The sequence below is a fragment of the Acartia tonsa genome, chromosome 9 (genome assembly GCF_053477335.1).
Source record: "Acartia tonsa isolate MP-2025a chromosome 9, ASM5347733v1, whole genome shotgun sequence".
Lineage (NCBI taxonomy): Eukaryota > Metazoa > Arthropoda > Copepoda > Calanoida > Acartiidae > Acartia > Acartia tonsa.
In genome coordinates, this window is record NC_137268.1 from 9,058,816 (window position 1) to 9,078,679 (window position 19,864).

Sequence of the window (19,864 nt, forward strand, 5' to 3'; positions counted from 1 at the left end):
CTATTCTTGATCCAAACAGAATCATCAATGGGGCTCTTAAAAATTTCTTCTACTGCTATGTTATCGAGTCAAAGGCCTTATTTAATCATGATGTAATTCAACTAATTTATAGCTTTAGTAAAAAGTTTTAAACAAAGATTGTGCAATCAAATGTTTAATTGTTATCATTATCAATTAGAAAATAGTGCATTGAAAAATTAAAAATAATAAATTTCTTATCTTCAGATGTCATATGTTTCATCAAAATACCGCTAAAAATACAAAATTTAATATACTGAATAATTTACTTTTTTGCTACATAAATATGAGCCATAAATATACATATTCCTCTTTGACCTAAACCTTACAGTAAAAGACGGATAAAGAATTATCAAAAATAAAAAAAGTTTGCTTTCTTTAAAAGTACTTGAATTTGACTCTAGATAATTATAAGAACAAATTTGTCTGCTTTAACTAAATCTTTATTGAGTTTTAAAAAAACCTGAAGTTCTTTTCTTTTCCGACAATTAATTTAATCTACATATAAATGATATTTGTTGTTCTAATTTTTTTGGGGAAGGTGTAAAACCCCCTATACCCCCTTTCTGCACACTCCTGCACCCAACTAAAGAGTTATATTTTTCTTTATACTATTCCTAATCCGTAATCCCTGATATGTTCATCCCAGATCCCTAATCCTTGATCCCTAATCTACTCTTGTATCAAAGATGTTTACCTCTTGAATTTTATATTTTCTAAAAAACTGGAATATTCTTTCTGCGTTCCATCAACTTTTTTTTATAGAGTTAAACAGGGATGGATATAATTTCAATTTTAAACTATAAATAATGATATTTTTGTTTGTGACGTATGTTTAAGTTTTATGATTTTGAAGTATTATTTGTAGAAATGGTACTTATATTAGATACTATATATGATTTTTCATTTCAGTATAGAAAAGAACCGGTTCTAATCCAGCGGATATTAATTCGAAGCCATTCTGGGATATCTATTCTTAATGAAGTTTTATCACGATACTTTTAATTATTAAGATAAGATTAAAAAACATGTTTACAAGATTATTTTAATAGATATTAAATGTTTATTTTCTGTATTAATCCCTGTTTCCTATTTCCCCCCACTCTTTTTTTCTGCAAAAATTCCCTTTGACAAAATATTCTATCACATGAATGGTCACAAATTCAGAAAGAAAAACGAAGATGGATAATTCCTAAAGCGCGAAGCTTTACACATATTGAACAATTTAGTTACACCTTATCTTAATAGCATCGCCTTTGTGATTTAAATGGCACTCTTTCAACAATTAAAATTAGGTTATAATTTAGGATCTGATTTTGAATATTACATGTTTATTCACAGTTTTACAAATATTTAGAAAAATTTATCAATTTTATAATTTACAAAGAAAGAGATTTAAAAAACTAGATGTTGATATAAATTATAGAAGTAATATATTAGAGATTATTTGCCCTTTTACACTTTAAACCTGTGTACATTCTCAGTCTACTGGGTCTTTGTAATCGCTTATAACCACGACTTTAATGCCGAATTTACCGTAATAGATAAAAACTTGAGTAAATTTGCGTGGATAGAAGGTTCAACTTTTTTTTTACTTTCTGAGAATATTATGCTTGTCCTATTATAACACTATGATTGTATTTTATCAAGTTAATCGTTAAAGCACAGTCGATCGTTAAACTGAGAAGCAAAACAAAACAATATCTGTAGAGTAACTTTGCTTTTAAGAATTCAGAAAGAAGAAAAATTGTAAATTGAGTTACATATTTTTAGATATTTTCTTCAATATATATTTTTGTGAGAAAACAACATGCAGCTTTACTAATATGATAAACAAGGTTGACAACATCCTAAAAAGTGAAGCTTAACAAATGAGACGAATAAAGGAAATTGATAATCTTGAAAAATTGAATGGTCTTTAGAAATCATATCGTTAAATAGCTCAAATACAATTTTTTTATCGATGTTTCGGTATGTTTTTCTTGTATTCCCTGGCAAGTTCGAACCCATTAATCCCTGTTTCCTTACACCAAATTTCCTAGAGAATGAGTGTGTTACGCGGCATTCCTAACTATCTCCGCGCGGCGCGTGGCTTGTAAACGGACAAAAGAAACGCGCACTTTTCCTTTGATTAGTCCCACGTGAGGAGCTAAGTGAATAAAAATAATGTATTGCTTTAATATACATGTGCTCTGATGTGTGGAATATCTCAAATAAGCCTTCCTGCTTAGTTTGACATCATATGTGGTAAGAATTTATCTTTAATTCTTGAAATTAAGTGTAAAATGGTATGATTTTATGAAGAAATTTTAAAACATTAATTTTTCAATAAATAGACCATTTAACTGCTAAGTTTTGACATACGAATATTTTCCTTTATATTATTGATCATTTTATTCTAAAATTATCAATTTCTGATGCTATTTAATATGATTCGTGCCAATTTAAAGTTTTTTATAAATTTCATATTTTTCATTAAATTGAAATCACGCAACCTCGATGTTACAAAAATAATAACCATTAATTTTATGATATTAATTCTTATATTTTTGTTTTAGACTCACTGTTTTCATGGTAATAAATACACATTTGTAAACTTCACATGTTGGTCATTCGGAGGGCTTTAGATTAAGATTTCGAGAACGGCTAGGATTGCGTTCCGAAACAATCGACAACTAACGTCTTTAGAGATACCTATATGGTTCCTCATCATATTAGTCAAACAGTACAAAAAAATGAAGTTCTATTAATGTTGACCATATTTGCTACTGTGGACACAATTTTAAAAATTTTCTTTACAATTCATTTTGACCCCCCCCCCTCTCCCTCCTCTTATAAGCTGCTGTGTTTTTTAAGCTTCAGAAAGGAAAAAATATTAATCGACAGGTAATAACACACCCACCTTCTTTTATTTTATTTTATTAGTCTCCCACCCTCTAACCCTTTATTTGGGTACTATTTTATTTTTTCTATTTGTAATACCGTTTTTCGTTTGGAAACATCTTTTTGCAAGAGTTTCTCTTTTAAACATATAAAGTTTTTACTTTTGTATTTTCAGGTGGGATAAAATTAAGGATTATTTGTAGTTTTTCTAGGATATTGTTCAATTTAGTGTGTGTACTAAAATGATTATTATTATTATGTATATGTATATTGATAGACCACATATTTATAATCCTATTCTTTTTATATTTACATTTTTAAGTAGCTTAGATAATATAAAGTTATAAGCGAAGCAACTTTATAATCAAGTCCTAAATACGTCAGTATGTCCTTAAACAGTAACATGTATTTAATCAGTTTTGCATCAAATTTACTTATAATTTTGTATAGACATGTGCATTAATATTCAGTTTATCCTGTTCTTACACTCTACAAGTGTTGATGTTCGTTTGTCCTTCCATTTTAAAGCTTCGCTTTTATGGATGTTGTTGTCATCCTTGTTAAAGGTGTAATCTGGTGCTTCCAGTTTTGTTCGTTTTGTTAAAAATAATTCTAACAATTTTAAAACATAAATTTTCTTATTTCAGCTCATAAATATATATATTCATCCTGGCGGGCAACGGATGCAAGCAAACCTGACCAGGTCATCAAGAAAAGAGCAACAATATCATTGACCTAAACAAAGCATTTTACAAATATACTATATAGCAAATATACTAATGTCCTGAAATAGTACAAATAATAAGAAAAGTCAATTAAGGTCCCAGGTATGGTACTGCAGTCCTGTTCCTCCAGGTCTCCAGCAAATGAATCCTGTGACCGCAATTATTAAAATAAATTATGTTCTTTTGTTTCTATACGACTTAGAACATAATTTTCCTTGTTATAAGTGCAATTATCACCACTATTAGTCTTCACTCATCAACTTTTCAAATAATTTCAAAAGTCAGCCAATGACACTATTGAAACATCACAGTTTCAGGCCATCTAATGGTTCAATTTTATTGTGATTTTGAGGTGAAATTTAATTTTAGAATGTGCAGTTAATCTAAAAAACAGGATGGCATTTACACCTTGTTATAATGATTGGCATCTCATGAGTTTTAACATACTTTCTATATAGTACATACATAATACGAGGAAGGAGACATCCAGAACAAGCTGCCTTTTTTGCTAACCAAAAAAATTCAGTTCAGACTTGTTAGTTTAATATATCACATTCAATTTAATATTTTTTTTCTGAAATATCTAAATGAATATGTCTATTAGGTTGGCTTTTTTACACTTAATATTAACATCTCATAATTAAAGTAAAAGAATAGAGGGAGTATGAGCTATACTTAACTCTGTCCATTGGACGGTACCATGTTCCTATTTTGTATTATAAACACAGCCGAGTCCCTTCAGAAGAACAGAAAACAATTTGCAAGCAGACGAAAAGAGTCTCCATCTCTTGGGCCAGATAGTTGTCTTGATTATATATCTATACTTTTACATTTATTATCTCATAAATGCAATAACTAAATCAAGCGTTTATCAACTTCTCAAATACGATATTTTTAAAAATAAGACACCTATCCGACATAAAGAGCGCACTTTTTTTTTGAAAAGGTAAGTTTTTTTAGACAGACAAAAGGTCAAATCAACTATAGAGTATCTTAAAATTGAACATAAAAAAGCATCAACCGACACACGAGCTCCTAACAAAAAAAGGTATTTAAAATATTTGAATTATAAATGAATTTTTCATTGAATTTAAATTCTTTTGATAATAATGAGACACATTGCATGTGTAACAAATTCATAAATCATATTTTAACCTTTTTTAAAGCGACACTATTCTATAATTAGGATCGACTCGTCCGTTCGTACGTCTTTAAAGGAAAGTACTTTTTATTTGACACAAATTTTTTGTATGATAGAATATTCTATTCATTTGAATTTTGGAACAAGGATTTTAAATTCCAATAAGGAACAATAATTTGGACTACATGTCTCTATAATAAAGTCATAAAAATGTAATTATGTAATTAATTAGTATCCTGTATTAAACAGTTTTGCAACACAATTTTATTCAGTTTTGTTTAGAATTATAAATTAATGTAAATTTTTTTCTAGTTCCAAACTTTATGTTTTACAGACGAGGCTACTCTACAATCAAAGCTTAGAGTTTTTCATCCTTTGATAGCTTTCTGATTTATCACTTGTTTTTGTTTAAAGAAAGCGAATTTTACAAAACGTTTTGGTACTAAATAATTTGATATTTCATAACCAAAAAGAGTTAAAATTTGAATTATTTTGTTTAAGTCAATATTATATTGATTTTTTTGTGTTTCGTGTTTCATACGAAAATTTCCTATGTACTGATATCGAATACAATGATGTCTGATTATCCGTCTGTTCCCACCCCAAAAAATGTTGAGATCTAATAAGATAAGACAATAGCCGATAAATTGACAATTACCCCTTTTGTAGAATTAGAGTAAAACACTAGAGGGAGAAAGGGTTAAAGAACTGTATCTCCTCATCGCAACCGCCTTGTGCAACCTTTTTATTGGGTCATTAAAATTTAACCAAATGGTAGCGCTTATACAACACAGCCAATTAGCAGAAAATAATTTGGAAGCAGACGAAAGAGGTATTTGAAAAAGGAATAGATGTAGTTGTCTGTATATACATCTATACTATAGATCTGTTTTTGTAGATTAAATTAATGGATGAAAAGTTTAGACACATTTAGTTTGTATCAAATCAATCAAAATTCTAGAGCCCCAAAGTTTTTGAGATAACGAATAAGAACATGGGTTATTAAACTATTTGTACAATTGGAATTTTATTTCTTGTATTCATTCGAATCTCCGGTGGATAGGAACCGGTTCTCATCCATACAAAAAAAAACTATGTCTAGCATCGTATTATATCCAGCTTTCTACGAATATGAAAATGTACAATCATAAGATTAAAACTAGTTTTTTAGCCGGTGCCTTCGTCACCTCGGGGCTAAAAAAACTAGTTTTAATCTCATAATTGTACATTTTATATCCGCGGAAAGCCGTTTATAATACGATGCGAGAAATAACTATTACAGTCCCATGTCCACTCACTCTCTGGAATAGTGGGAATGCCTTGTCTGACATACATATAATAAATAACTTTAAGAGTAGTGCGAAAATCTTTTTTTCAGCGTAATATTCTTGTGCTATTAACTTATTCATTGGAGTAAAATGACTATTTTAGTAAAAATTCCCTTTTTTATGTATAAAAGTGATTATATTCATTATATGCTGTGATAATGTATTCAGATCACGGATAGTGATATAACACCTAAAGAAAATATATTGACGTCACCTTTTTTATCAAATTTTTTGAGTTTGTAATTTTTTTGGTTATTAACAAGTTATATTTTTCTTTCATATTTCAAATAATCTTCATCTATTGTTTTGTGTTTTTAAAAGCGAAGCTTTTCTATAATTAGGGTCGGTCAGTCCGTCCGCCCGTCCATAACGGATAGCTTTTTTCGTTAATTAAGGCATTTTAGAATTGTCCTATCGATTTTAAACTTTGCATGATGATTCCTGTAGTAGTTAGGTACGATTTAGAAAGCGTAGCAACTCTATAATCGTTACCAGAATGTCCGTACGTCCATTTTAAACATGTTGATTTAAAAAAAAAAATTTAACAACAATTCTTTATGTGATAAAACATCCGATTGATCTGATTTTTGGAATACTGATTCCTATTACAATAAGGTACAATATTTTGAGCGAAGCATCTCTATAATCAAGTCCTAAAAATGTCAGTATGTCCTTAAACAGAATTGTGTATTTAAGAAGATTTGCAACAAATTTACGTATAATTTTGTCAAAACTTATATATTCATATTTTATATATACAGTTCTGACACTCTACAAGAGTTAATGTTCGTCTGTCATACCGTTTCAGAGCTTCGCTTTAATAGATGTTGTCATCCTTGTTTTTGTTGATTCAAAGTTTGACAAAAAATGGTAGCTTTCACGCAAACATTTTACTCGCCAACAAACCTGACCCTTCCTTTATTTCTGAGAGAGAAAAAAACATACTTTTACCTTATGCGGGGTTCAATCTATACGGGTTACACTCACTGAGAGTTACTATCCCCGTGGGGCTTATCTTCTAACCTTTACTGAACTTAACCTAATCTACAATCAAGGGAAAAAAATCACTTGTAAAAACAAATATTATATAGGAAACCATTAAAAACGAGATTTAAGTCAATGATTATAGCGCAGCAATACAAGACATTTTTGACTCTATGTCAAATATTATCTTTTGTCATATTTCAAAATTAACCGATATTTAACCCTTACAGACCCCTCTCTAGTTTTTTCAATCTCATTTTTTTTGTAGGCAAGATGGAGAGCTGTAACTTCATGACTTTTAAAGTTTAGTAATTATACATCGGCAAGAGTTGATTTTATTAGGATATCTGGTCTGTGTCGGTCGTGGTGTCCGGTCAAAGTCGGTTGGGTAGCAAAAAAATTAGAAAAAATTCTTAATAAATCTTAATTTCTATATTATGACTTTTGTGTATAAGGTAGAAACCTAAATTTTTTTTGGTGAATACTTAGATATCAATGACCTTCTGAGAAAAGTGGTGTTATGACCGTTTGACCGCTCCCTGACCGACTTTATGACCGATTTTTGTCCGGCTTTTACTACAGACAATGACATATATGAATATCGTGGCTTCTATAACAGCTAGAGACCTATAATTTTTTTAGGTAGATCCTTGAGCAACAATAAACAGATAAAAATATTAATTTACGTTGCCAACCGCCGTTTTACCGCCGTAACTGCCGAAAATGGCGGTTTCCGTTATTTGCCGTTTTTTGGCGATGATCAGAAAAAGTAATTTTTTTCTTATGAAAAATAAAAGTTCGTCCTAAAATTTGGTCATCCTCAGCTCATACCAATAACGAAATTAATTCGGGGAAAAATCACGAAACCTATACGTGTTTTTCAGCTGTCGTTGGGGGGCAACACATCGTAAAATTGACGACCTCTCCATTTGCCCCCCAAATATTATTTTAGATTTAAATCCCTTGTTGGTTATACCTTATTCCTGGGTCATCCTAGCTGCAAAATTGGCCGCTCTACAGCTGTTTTAAAATTTAGCGGCTGGCCGCTAAAAAGCGGCTAAGGAGCGGTCTGATTGCTATGACTAGAAAAAGTAATTTTCTCTAAAAATACACATGAACCACCAGAAAAAAATTTTACGTCTTTATCTGTACCAGGAGCCGAGATAGAGGGGGGGAGGCTCTTGGAGCCCCTACCCCCTCCCCCCCCCCCCCTCGATCTATTTAGGTGGGAATTGGGGCCCGATCTGTAAGGGTTAAGATATAAATAAAAGTTGACATTATTTAAAGAATAGGCCCCGTACGGTTAAGGCCCCTCGCAGGGGTTAGACATTGTAAAAATATTGCCTCACTTATTTTCAATATTTCTAAAAATGCGGATGGGGAAGGCTTTCAGTGCTCGACAGGCACTTTAAGGGAAAGCAAAAATGCTAATAAATAAAATAGGACCCTAACCTTTAGATCGTAAACGCTGGTGAGTATGTATTGCAAAGCTCAGAATTGTGCAAGAGCTGTATATGGATATCAAGAAGGGAATAACCATTATTACAAAACATGGACAATATCCCACTTAACAATAATCCAATATCTAAGAATTGTCATTTGGCTTATTTAATTTTGGGCTACTTTTAGTACTATCATTATGGTAATAAATAAAAAAAGAAAACTCTATCAGAAATCACAAGAATAAAAAATTCATGACCAAAAGTGCTAATTGAGATAATTTTTGGCGAGACTAAAAATAAATTAAACAAAATAGAAGGAACTTTAGACAAAATAAGAAAAATAACAAATATTGTAACTTTAGCCAAGCTAACATTGGTTATAATAAAGAATATTTCTGCATGGGAACTTTAACCTACACCACATAAACATGAATTTAACAAACAGAACAAATTTCTCAACATACCATGAAATCTAAAAGGATAATTTTGCGAGTTAAGTTTACCCTCCATCCTATTAACCAGTAACTAAATGTAATTTAAACAAAGAGAAGGAACTTTAGTCAAGCTAACATTGTTTCCAATTGAGGAAATTTGAGGAAACTTTAACCTACATAATTTTAACATTAACTAACTAAACAATTTAGGAATTTATTAGAATGTTATTTCTGATTGAGGACATTTCTGCAAGGGATGACTGTCCAACATCCCATTATCCAGGAGGACCTAAAAATTAATTAAACAAATGAGGATATTTTTAGGAGGTAAATTGGGAGCTAAATATATATTAAACAAATAAGGAGGTTTTTGGAAGGGAAATTTATCCCACATCCCATGAACCGGGAGCTAAATATATATTAAACAAATGAGGATATTTTTGGAAGGGAAATCTGTCCCACAAACCATTAACCAGGAGAAGCTAAATATGAATTTAAAAAAAAAGAAATTCGTCGACATATTATCATTTCTAAAGGAGGATAATTTTTGGAAGGAAAATCTGTCTCACAAACAATTAACCAGGAGAAGCTAAATATGAATTAAACAACTGAGGATATTTTTGAAAGGGAAATCTGTCCTTCATCCAATTAACCTTGAGGAGCTAAATATGAATTAAACAAATGAGGATGTTTTTGGAGGAAATTTTGTCCAACATCCCATTAACCAGGAGGAGCAAAATATGAATTAAACAAATAAGGATTGTTTTTGGAGGAAACTTTGTCCAACATCCCATGAACCAAGAGGAGCTAAATATGAATTACACAAATGAGGATTGTTTTTGAAGGAAACTTTGTCCAACATCCCATTAACCAGGAGGAGTTAAATATGAATTAAACAAAAGAGAATTTTTTTTGGAGGGAACTTTGTCCAACATCCCATTAACCAGGAGGAGCTAAATATGAATTAAACAAATGAGCCGGATCAGAGAAAGATATATAAATAAAAGTAATGTATATTTATATTTTACAAACGTGCACACACATGTAAATATGTTTACGGGAAAATATATTAAAAATAATTTTTTAAAATAATAAATTGAAATTAGCCCCAAGTGGTCGAAGTCCGAAGTTTAGACACTCAAATTAATGAACCAACCACTCAAAATTCTATAAAGTCCCTAAAGTTATTAAGCCAACGAATAAAAAATCAAAATTGTAAAACTTTGGAGACTAGTGACCCAATGTCCCTTGCCTCCCTGGGATACAGTACCCTGAAAGTATTTACGCTCACATCCATAGCCCATGCAAATGTGAGTTCTTAACTGACAAAACATCTGTGCTTTAAAAGATATTGGCAGGGTGTCAAAACAATGGAGAAAAAATTTGATTTAAAAATAACAGTAAAAAGTGCTTTGTAAAGTATCAGTTTTTTTGTAAAACTAGCGGCCGTGCCTCTAGCATCTAGGGGCTCTATATCTAAAGGAGCTAAAAAAAGCTTGAAATCATCCTAAGACTTAAATCTAACAGAACTGAATAATCAGAATAAGAGTCGAAGCAAAATTGTAAGTAAATTTCTTGAAAAACTGCTTAATACAGAATAATGTTTATGGACATACTTACATTTTTAAGACTTGATTATAGAGTTGCTTCGCTAATAATATTGTACTTTGTTGTCCCAGGAATCTGTATACCAAAAATCACATCAATCGAATTATTAGATCACATAAAAATTTGTTGTCAAAAAGTAAAAAAATCATCATGTTTAAAATGGACGTACGGACATTCTGGTAATGATTATAGAGTTGCTACGCTTTCCAAATCGTACTCAACTACTACAGGAATCACCATGCAAAGTTTGAAATCGATAGGACAATTCTAACATGCCTAAATTAACGAAAAAAGCTATCCGTTACGGACGGACGGACCGACCCTAATTATAGAAAAGCTTCGCTTTTAAAAATGAAGAGCCTAAAACCATCACGGGACCTATGTGAAACTTACCTAAAGTAGAAAACCCAATCAGTTTGGTAGTTATTTAAATCTTGAGCTTCAGAAAATAACTCTAACTACTTTATTGTGTTTCTTTTTCTATATGATAACCAACATCGATTATTTTTGTTGAATTCATTAGAAGATTTTTAGAAACTAAAATTTTAGTGTTAACGGACTGACACCAAAATACATATAAGGATATTTGCAACATTAATCTATAAACATTAGGAGTGGGGACAATTTTTATTGAAAACTAATAGTTAAATAACAAAATTTATAGAAGTAAATCCTACCTATTTTGTAACATTTATCTCAGTGCACACCTTTTTAAAAGCGAAGCTTTTTCATAATTAGAATCGGTCCGTCCGTTTCTTTTAATGTTTGTCCTAATAATTATCCCTCTCTTATAAACACTCTCAAGAAATTGCCAAATATTTTATGTAATATTATGTTATTAGAAGCATAGCTACTCTATAAGAATAATTTGCATGTAGTTTGTCAGTATTTCTAACTTTTATGAGCATCTTCGTTGCCAAACTTTCAAATTACAATTTCTAAAAAAGAAAAATTCTTTAAATTTTGTATGTTATTGCAAAATCTGTATTTCTACCAGGAATCTAAAGGGATAAGACAATGGCCGATAAATTGATGTACATCCCCAATGATGATATACTAAAATACCCCTTCTAGTGGTTGAAATGTTTGGACACTCAACTAAATAAACCTAGCAATAAAAATTCAACAAAAGTCCCCAAGGTTATCAAGCCAACGAATGAAAAAAAACGTTATTATAAGACTTTGGGGACTAGTGTAGTAATTAGCCCAACGTCCTCTCCCTCCTGATTTCTAGGAAGTATTTGGAGGTTTATATTGTTTATTCTCTTGGGGCACACTGCGTCAAAACTTTGAATAAACCAAACATAAACTTTATGCTATTAGACGGTCATATAAAACTACAAAATTTATATTTTACGATTAACCATAGCAAAATAGAATTAAGAAATAATTATTTATAACACCCCCCCCCCTTATTTGAGGAGGGGGGTTGTTTACTATGCCTAACCACGCGTGAGGACCTAACCATGTGGGGCTAGCCAGTGGGGTATATCAGTGCTCAAGAGGGTACTTCTGGGTGGTTATTCAAATAAATATTTTCTATAGAGAAATAATAAATTGTGAATTAAGTTGCGAAAGCGAGCATATTCATTAAAAATTATCAAGATACACGATATTCCAAATAAATATGTGACGGAAGACTAATATGATCTAAATATGTTGAAATGTATAACATTTGAAGTTTGTATATTTTCAGGGATCTAAAGGGATAAGACAATCGCCCATAAATTGATGTGCATACTTAATGATGTTACACAAAATTTCCTCTTGTGTACATTACAATTAGTTGTTGAAATCTAGGACACCTCAAATCAATGCACCAACCAATCAATATTCAATAAAAGTCCCCAAAGTTGTTGAGTTAGGGAATAGGAAAATCTTATTAAGAAACTTTGTGGACCAGTGCAATAAATAGCCCAATGTCCCCCTCGTCCATGATTTTTCTACAAATCTGTATGTACATTAAAACTTACATAGAATGCTAACAAATGCTGAAACTTTATCTTGATTTAAAAGTAAAAAGAATTACTTTGTTTCAGATAGACATAGAAAGTTTCAATTAAAATTTTTTCTACTAGAAATATGACTTGACTATAATGCAATTGCTAACTTTAAAAACAAAACACATATAGTAGACCATCATTTTGCAAGCTTTTTAAAACGACAGAAACAAAATCAAATATTAGCTGGAAAAATAAAAATAGCTACCATCCTATCCATCTATATTAATACATGCATCCAAGAAAGAAAAAAACAAGAGGAGAAAAACTTCCAGGATCAGATATTTTGTAACTGAAGAATCTTATCGTACTATAGACAGCTTTATGAGAATATTGAAATGAAAAAAAAAGTAAGATTAAAACCAGTTTATGCTTTATCCTAAGAAATGTGACTATTTATAGCTGACTCATTATGCAAACCAAATAATAAAATATCTGCAAGGGGCGTCATAGCTCAGTGGTAACGCACTGAGTTACGGTGATGAGAGTTCGAGTTCTAGTCCCCATGTGGCAACTCGAATTTCTCAGTTGAATACATTCATGCAACTTCCCCTGGTTGTGTAAGAAGGGGATAATTGAGTAAGTTTGGATACTCAATAGTCACGTACATAATATCAGTACTACCCTTATCCCAAGCTCCTCTGCGGAGAGCGTCATTCATTACGGTGACTTAATTTGGGACACCTGGGTGAGGTTATAATGAGTAGCTCTCATGAGATAGCGGGTCAAGTCATAATGTGCTTGAACGTGGAGCTTGATAGCCCTAGTGGCTATATAAAAGTGTCTCAGCCTACTCCATGACTACTTAGGTCCAAACCCTAAGAGACTATGGCTAATCAATCAATCAATCAATAAAATATCTGCTGTAACAAAATCTGTACACTTTCTAATCAATAATACGGCCGTTTTGTTCCTCCACTGTTTTCCTAAAGGCTGATTTAGAGAGTATGTATCTAGATTATATCTATTAATTTTACTTTTTTCACTATTTTACTTTCCTCAGAATATTATTCTGCATCCTATGAGCAGAGGCAAAAAGTTTTGAGAATATGCGGCAATTTTCTTATTATACCTTCTACAACAGTATATTAATAGCGGCTGCGCCTCTTTAGGCTTATAGGGGCACTTGAGCAAAGGAATGTGGTTAAGTCGATTCTCAACTTCCTATTTTAGTTTTAAAAAGAAAAACCTAAAAAATTGTGGGTTGGGAGTGAGGAGGTACTGGAAAGGTGAATCATATCAGGTTAGCGGTTAGTGAGGTCTTAGGCTACAGACAGACGTTACTCTTATGTAAGTATTATAAAATAAGACATTACATTACTTCTTTTAAAATACTAGCGGCTATTACCCTATCATCTAGGGGCCGTATTAAAAAAAAGCTTAAACCACCACTGGACCAACGAAGGCTTCCCTAAAATGGAAAACTTAATTTGTTCAGTAGTTATTGAAATCTTAAGCTTAAGACAAAGAACGTAATACTTTATAAAATTGGATTATAGATTGATGATTTTAAAATAAAATATTCTAAAATTATTTTTTTTATAACTGTAAGACGAAGGTATTGCCTTAACTTATAATAATTAAAGATGGATATATTTTATTTTTGCCTTGTTAGTAATAATATGGAATAAATCTGTGTAAAGAAAGTTGTGTATATAAAACCTTGTAAAGAATTTGGTGTTCCTACAATGCGCTCCATTTTTTGTGTTGCAACACTCCCCCTCTCAAATAGCTCCATTAGTTCTATTACCTCTGAGTGGATCAGCCAATCAGGTAGCTATTTTATGATTTTAAAAAAATTTCTACTCATGATTTTTCAATATCCCCGAGAACCGGTTCTTATTGGTTTGGGATGTGCTGAATTTTAATTTCCAAATGTGTAAGCAGTTTACTACTAGCTAAAAAGCTTCAAACTTCAAAACTTTCAAAATTTTGAACGTATAAATGATTTATACATTCAAAACTTTAATTTTTAAAATGTTTGAAGCTTTTTTAGAAAGTAGTAAATATTGAGATAGGATGAGGAAACATCGCGGAAACTGCGTACACATTTGGAAATTAAAATTCAGCACATCCACATTGGAAATAATACTGGAAAAAGTTTTACTACTAGATTTAAATCGTCTAGATCCCCAATCCATTTTAGCTAAAAGGAAAACATTTTAGGAACAGTCAGCCTAATCCAGCTTTAGTTGAATTCCTTGAATTAAAGCGCTATCTTTCGGGAAATGGTATCATAAGAAATCGTCGATTTTATTATAGGATTCAATCATGTGAATTTTTTGTTTTACCATGTACCAAGTACTAAAATTAAGTCAAAATAAAACAGAGCATTCTAAGACAGGATATGAAGCTGGTTTCCTTAAATTAAAAGGAGACAAATGGCACAACTTTTTGACAAACTTTCCTGATTAACGTCATATTAAAAGAAAATTTTAATTTGTCTTCCATTTTTAAAAGTAAAGCTTTTCTTTAGTTAGGGTAGGTCCATACTTTCGTCGGGAAAGCTCTTATCGTTATTGATTCTTTAGTTTTTGTTTAACATAAAGTTTTTATGAGATATGATTATCCTATTGATCTGATTTTCAGAACACTGATTTCTAGGACAGCAAAGAACAATGTTATAAGCGAAGCATCTTTGTAATCAAGTTCTAAAAACTTAAGTATTTCCTTAAACAGTATCCTGTATTTTAGCAGTTTTGCAACAAATTTATATGCAATTATGTTTCGATGTGTACATTTATATTCTGTTTATTTAGTTCTGACACTCCACAAGTGTTAATGTTCGTTTGTCCTACCTTTCAGAGCTTCGCTTTTATGAATGTTGTCATCCTTGTTAGAAGAAGACACTTTTACCAGTTTCTAGGATAACGTATGGACACCTGGAATTTTGTATGTCAGATAAGATGATAAATTTGAATTGATGAAGAGTAATTCTCCACTAATAAAATCATTTACAAATACAAATACACATAAACACAGAATAAAACTAGGTGAGAACTATTTACAAATACAAATACACATATACACAGAATAATACTAGGTGAGAACCATTTACAAATACAAATACAAATATACACAGAATAATACTAGGTGAGAACCATTTACAAATACAAATACACATATTAGAATAATACTAGGTGAGAACCATTTACAAATACAAATACACATATACACAGAATAATATTAGGTGAGAACCATTTACAAATACAAATACACATATACACAAAATAATACTAGGTGAGAACCATTTACAAATACAAATACACATATACATAAAATAATACTAGGTGAGAACCATTTACAAATACACATATACATAGAATAATACTAGGAGAGAACAATTTACAAATACAAATACACATATACACAAAATAATACTAGGTGAGAACCATTTACAAATACAAATACACATATACATAAAATAATACTAGGTGAGAACCATTTACAAATACAAATACACATATACACAGAATAATACTAGGTGAGAACCATTTACAAATACAAATACACATATACATAAAATAATACTAGGTGAGAACCATTTACAAATACACATATACATAGAATAATACTAGGAGAGAACAATTTACAAATACAAATACACATATACACAAAATAATACTAGGTGAGAACCATTTACAAATACAAATACACATATACATAAAATAATACTAGGTGAGAACCATTTACAAATACAAATACACATATACACAGAATAATACTAGGAGAGAACAATTTACAAATACAAATACACATATACACAGAATAATACTAGGTGAGAACCATTTACAAATACAAATACACATATACACAAAATAATACTAGGTGAGAACCATTTACAAATACAAATACACATATACATAAAATAATACTAGGTGAGAACCATTTATTCGCTTGTTTATACCTTATTCCTTGGGGTTTTGGGGTTAGGAAGAGAAGGGTTAAATAAAGACCCCGGTCTTACAACGGATCTTTGGGAGATAAGACAATGAGCAATAATATACATACCTTACTAATTATCTATAGTAATCTTTGGCTTCTTAAAATTCCCAGAGATAACAAATTAAAGACAAATTAAACATGTCCTTGTCAAAGTAAAGACTCTACTTTTAGGGTCGGTTTTTATAGCTTTAACAACAGATCTTTTGTATATATGTTTATACAGACAACTACCTCCCCTCATTTTTCAAAGACCTCTTTCGTCTGCTTCTAAACTATTTTCTGCTACTTGGCTGTGTTAATATAAGCGACACCATTGGTTGATTTTCAATGACCCAATAGAAAGGTTGCGCAAGGTGGTTGCGATGGGGAGATACAGTTATTTAACCCTTTCTCCCTCTAGTGTTTTACTCTAATGCCTTAAAGGATAACTCTGATATAGTTGATTCTTTTCACGATATGATAAAATAACTTCATTGTAGCAACTCTATAATTATTACCAAAACGCCTGTACGTTCCTTGTAATCAAGTTGAATGTAAAAATTATTCTTTCATTTTTTTATTATGGCAATTCCTAGAATTTTTAGGTACATCATAAAGTAAGCACAATGTCAGATCCAAAGCATTTCTGTAATCAATTCATAAAAAGGTACATTTACAAGATTATAACCAGTTTTTTTACCCCGAGCTAAAAAACGGGCTAAAAAACTGGTTTTAATTTTATGATTGTACATTTTTATATTCGTAGAAAGCGAATATTAATTGTTTTTGAAGCCATTTTGGAAATAAGTATCATATTTTTCAATAAAGCTAGCGCAGTCACAATGTCTGTTTGACCGAATGTCTAATTTTTAGAGCTTCGTTTTTGTTCAATTCTTATTCTTTGTATGTGCTTATTATTTTTACCAATTAGTATGTTTTGGGAAAAAAAAGTTTCAAATCTAATTAGAACTAGAAAATTTACTTTCTTTGACGGGAGTTAAATTCAATTAAAATAATTAAATCATTGAACGTCTAATTAAATTCCTAATTACAAGTTAATAAAATAAATTTAATTTGTCCAAAAATCTGCAATGTTTATAACAGTTAGAATGTTTTCAAAAAGTAAAAATTATAAAAAAATAAATTCTTTGTGAAACATTGAATATATTGTAAAATTTGTTTTGAAATAAAACTTTGTTGTTTTTGCAAATAAAATGGAAATATAAAAGCATGGTAAACACATATATTTCAGAGATAAGTTTTCATAAAAATTAAATTAAAAAAAGTATCATCTAGTAACATTTTTATATAGTTTTTAAGCTTTATTATAGAAGTATCCAAGTATGTAATACAATATTGTTCATTCAACTAAATAAAATGATCAAAAATATCTATCCTTTAACAAAGTAACAGGATCTGTGTCCGTCTTATTATAATTTCTCTAGTGCTGAACCGACATGGTTCTCCTTAACAGTGGAGCTTCTCATGGGTCCTGGTAAGATTTATAACTATTTTGGAGGAGACTACCAACAAGCTTCAAATATAAATCACCTCTAGAAAAATGCTCCCCCATGATTTAAACAAAAAATAATTAACGTTTATCTTACGAAGCTCCATATAGTGCCTATAAAAAAGGGAATAAATTTTAAAAAAAACTTTTGGCTGAAGTATCCCGAATGACCTCATATTTAGACTAATTTATTATTTTAATATTACGTCATTTGGGATACTTCGGCCAAAAGTTTTAAAATTTATCTCCCTTTTTTATAGACACTATAGAGAGCTTCCCAATAGAGAGCAAAATATTTTTATTAATCTGTTCACCTTTCCTTATCAAATAAACATGAATAACAAACAGATAAATGTTGCTATTAATATCCAATAAGAGAAAAACATTGCGAAAATATTGACCAAAATACATATATTGCAACCCGAAGACCTGAAAAACTACCCCCTAAATATAGATTTTGGAGAAAAAATACATATCTAAAAAGTGTTTCAACCCCTAATTTTAATCTACAGAAAGGGTTAATTTTATGTATCATCATTGGGGCAATGTACATTAATTTATTAACCATTGTCTTGTCCCTTTAGATACCTGGGACTAGAAGCTCCCCAGCCGACAAATTTGCGAAATTTTCGCCAACTTTCGCAAATAAATTGCGAAAAAATGGCGAATTCGCGAAATATTTGCGATTATATGTTGCGAAAATTAGCGAAAGTTTGCAAAATCGCATATTTTGCGAAACCTTGCGAAATCACGACAAAACATGCAAAAAAAAATTTGCGAAAATGTGCGAAAATGCTTTTTTTTTGCGAATTTTTTTGGGTTGCTAAAATATACAAAATCGCAAAAAAAAAAATTAGATAAAAGTTGCAAATTCGCAATAAATCTTAAAATGTGCTAAAACTTGCTAATTCACTTAAAATGAAAACTTCCAAATTACCTATCTTGCTAATAATTGCTAATGATTGCAATTTAGCACTAATTAGATTTATTCCCAATCTTGCTAATTAGCAAGTTTTAGAAAATTTTGAGATATAGTGCGATTTTGCAACTTTTATCTTAGCTTTATATTTGCGATTTTGCATACTTTATCAACCCTAAAAATTTGCCAAAAAAAAAACTTTTTCGCTTATTTTCTCCCTAATTTTTATAATTTATAATCTTGCTAATTAGCTAGTTTATCACATTTTGAGATTTAGTGCGATTTTGTATATTTTTGCCAAATTTTTCAAAATTCCCAATCTTAATTAGCAAGTTTAGCATATGAGATTAAGTGCGATTTTGCATATTTTCGCCAATTTTTGAAAATTTTCAATCTTAAGCTAATTAGCAAGTTTAGCATATGAGACTAAGTGCGATTTTGCATATTTTTGCAAATTTTTGCAAATTTTTAAGATAGCTAATTAGCAAGTTAAGCATATGAGATTTAGTGCGATTTTGCATATTTTTGCCAATTTTTTTAATTTTCAATCTTGCTAATTAGCAAGTTTAGCATATGAGATTTTGTGCGATTTTGCATATTTTTGCCGATTTTTGAAAATTTTCAATCTTAAGCTAATTAGCAAGTTTAGCATATGAGATTTTGTGCGATTTTGCATATTTTCGCCAATTTTTAAAAATTTTTAATCTTGCTAATTAGCAAGTTTAGCATATGAGATTTTGTGCAATTTTGCATATTTTCGCCAATTTTTTAAAATTTTTAATCTTGCTAATTAGCAAGTTTAGCAAATGAGATTTAGTGCAATTTTGCATATTTTCGCCAATTTTTTAAAATTTTCAATCTTGCCAATTAGCAAGTTTAGCATATGAGATTTAGTGCAATTTTGCATATTTTCGCCAATTTTTATAATTTTTTTAAATTTTTCAATCT

The 19,864-nt window shown here is 30.5% G+C and overlaps 1 protein-coding gene across 1 annotated transcript in view; it reads right to left on the reverse strand.

The window, feature by feature from the left end:
• Positions 1-3,549: 3,549 nt before the first annotated feature.
• Positions 3,550-19,864, reverse strand: part of LOC145328531 (uncharacterized) — a 37,007-nt gene continuing 20,692 nt past the window's right edge. Inside the window, exon 3 of the mRNA XM_080172245.1 lies at positions 3,550-3,636. Within this exon, the coding sequence (XP_080028371.1) occupies positions 3,550-3,636 (87 nt within the window). The remainder of the gene's footprint in view (positions 3,637-19,864) is intronic.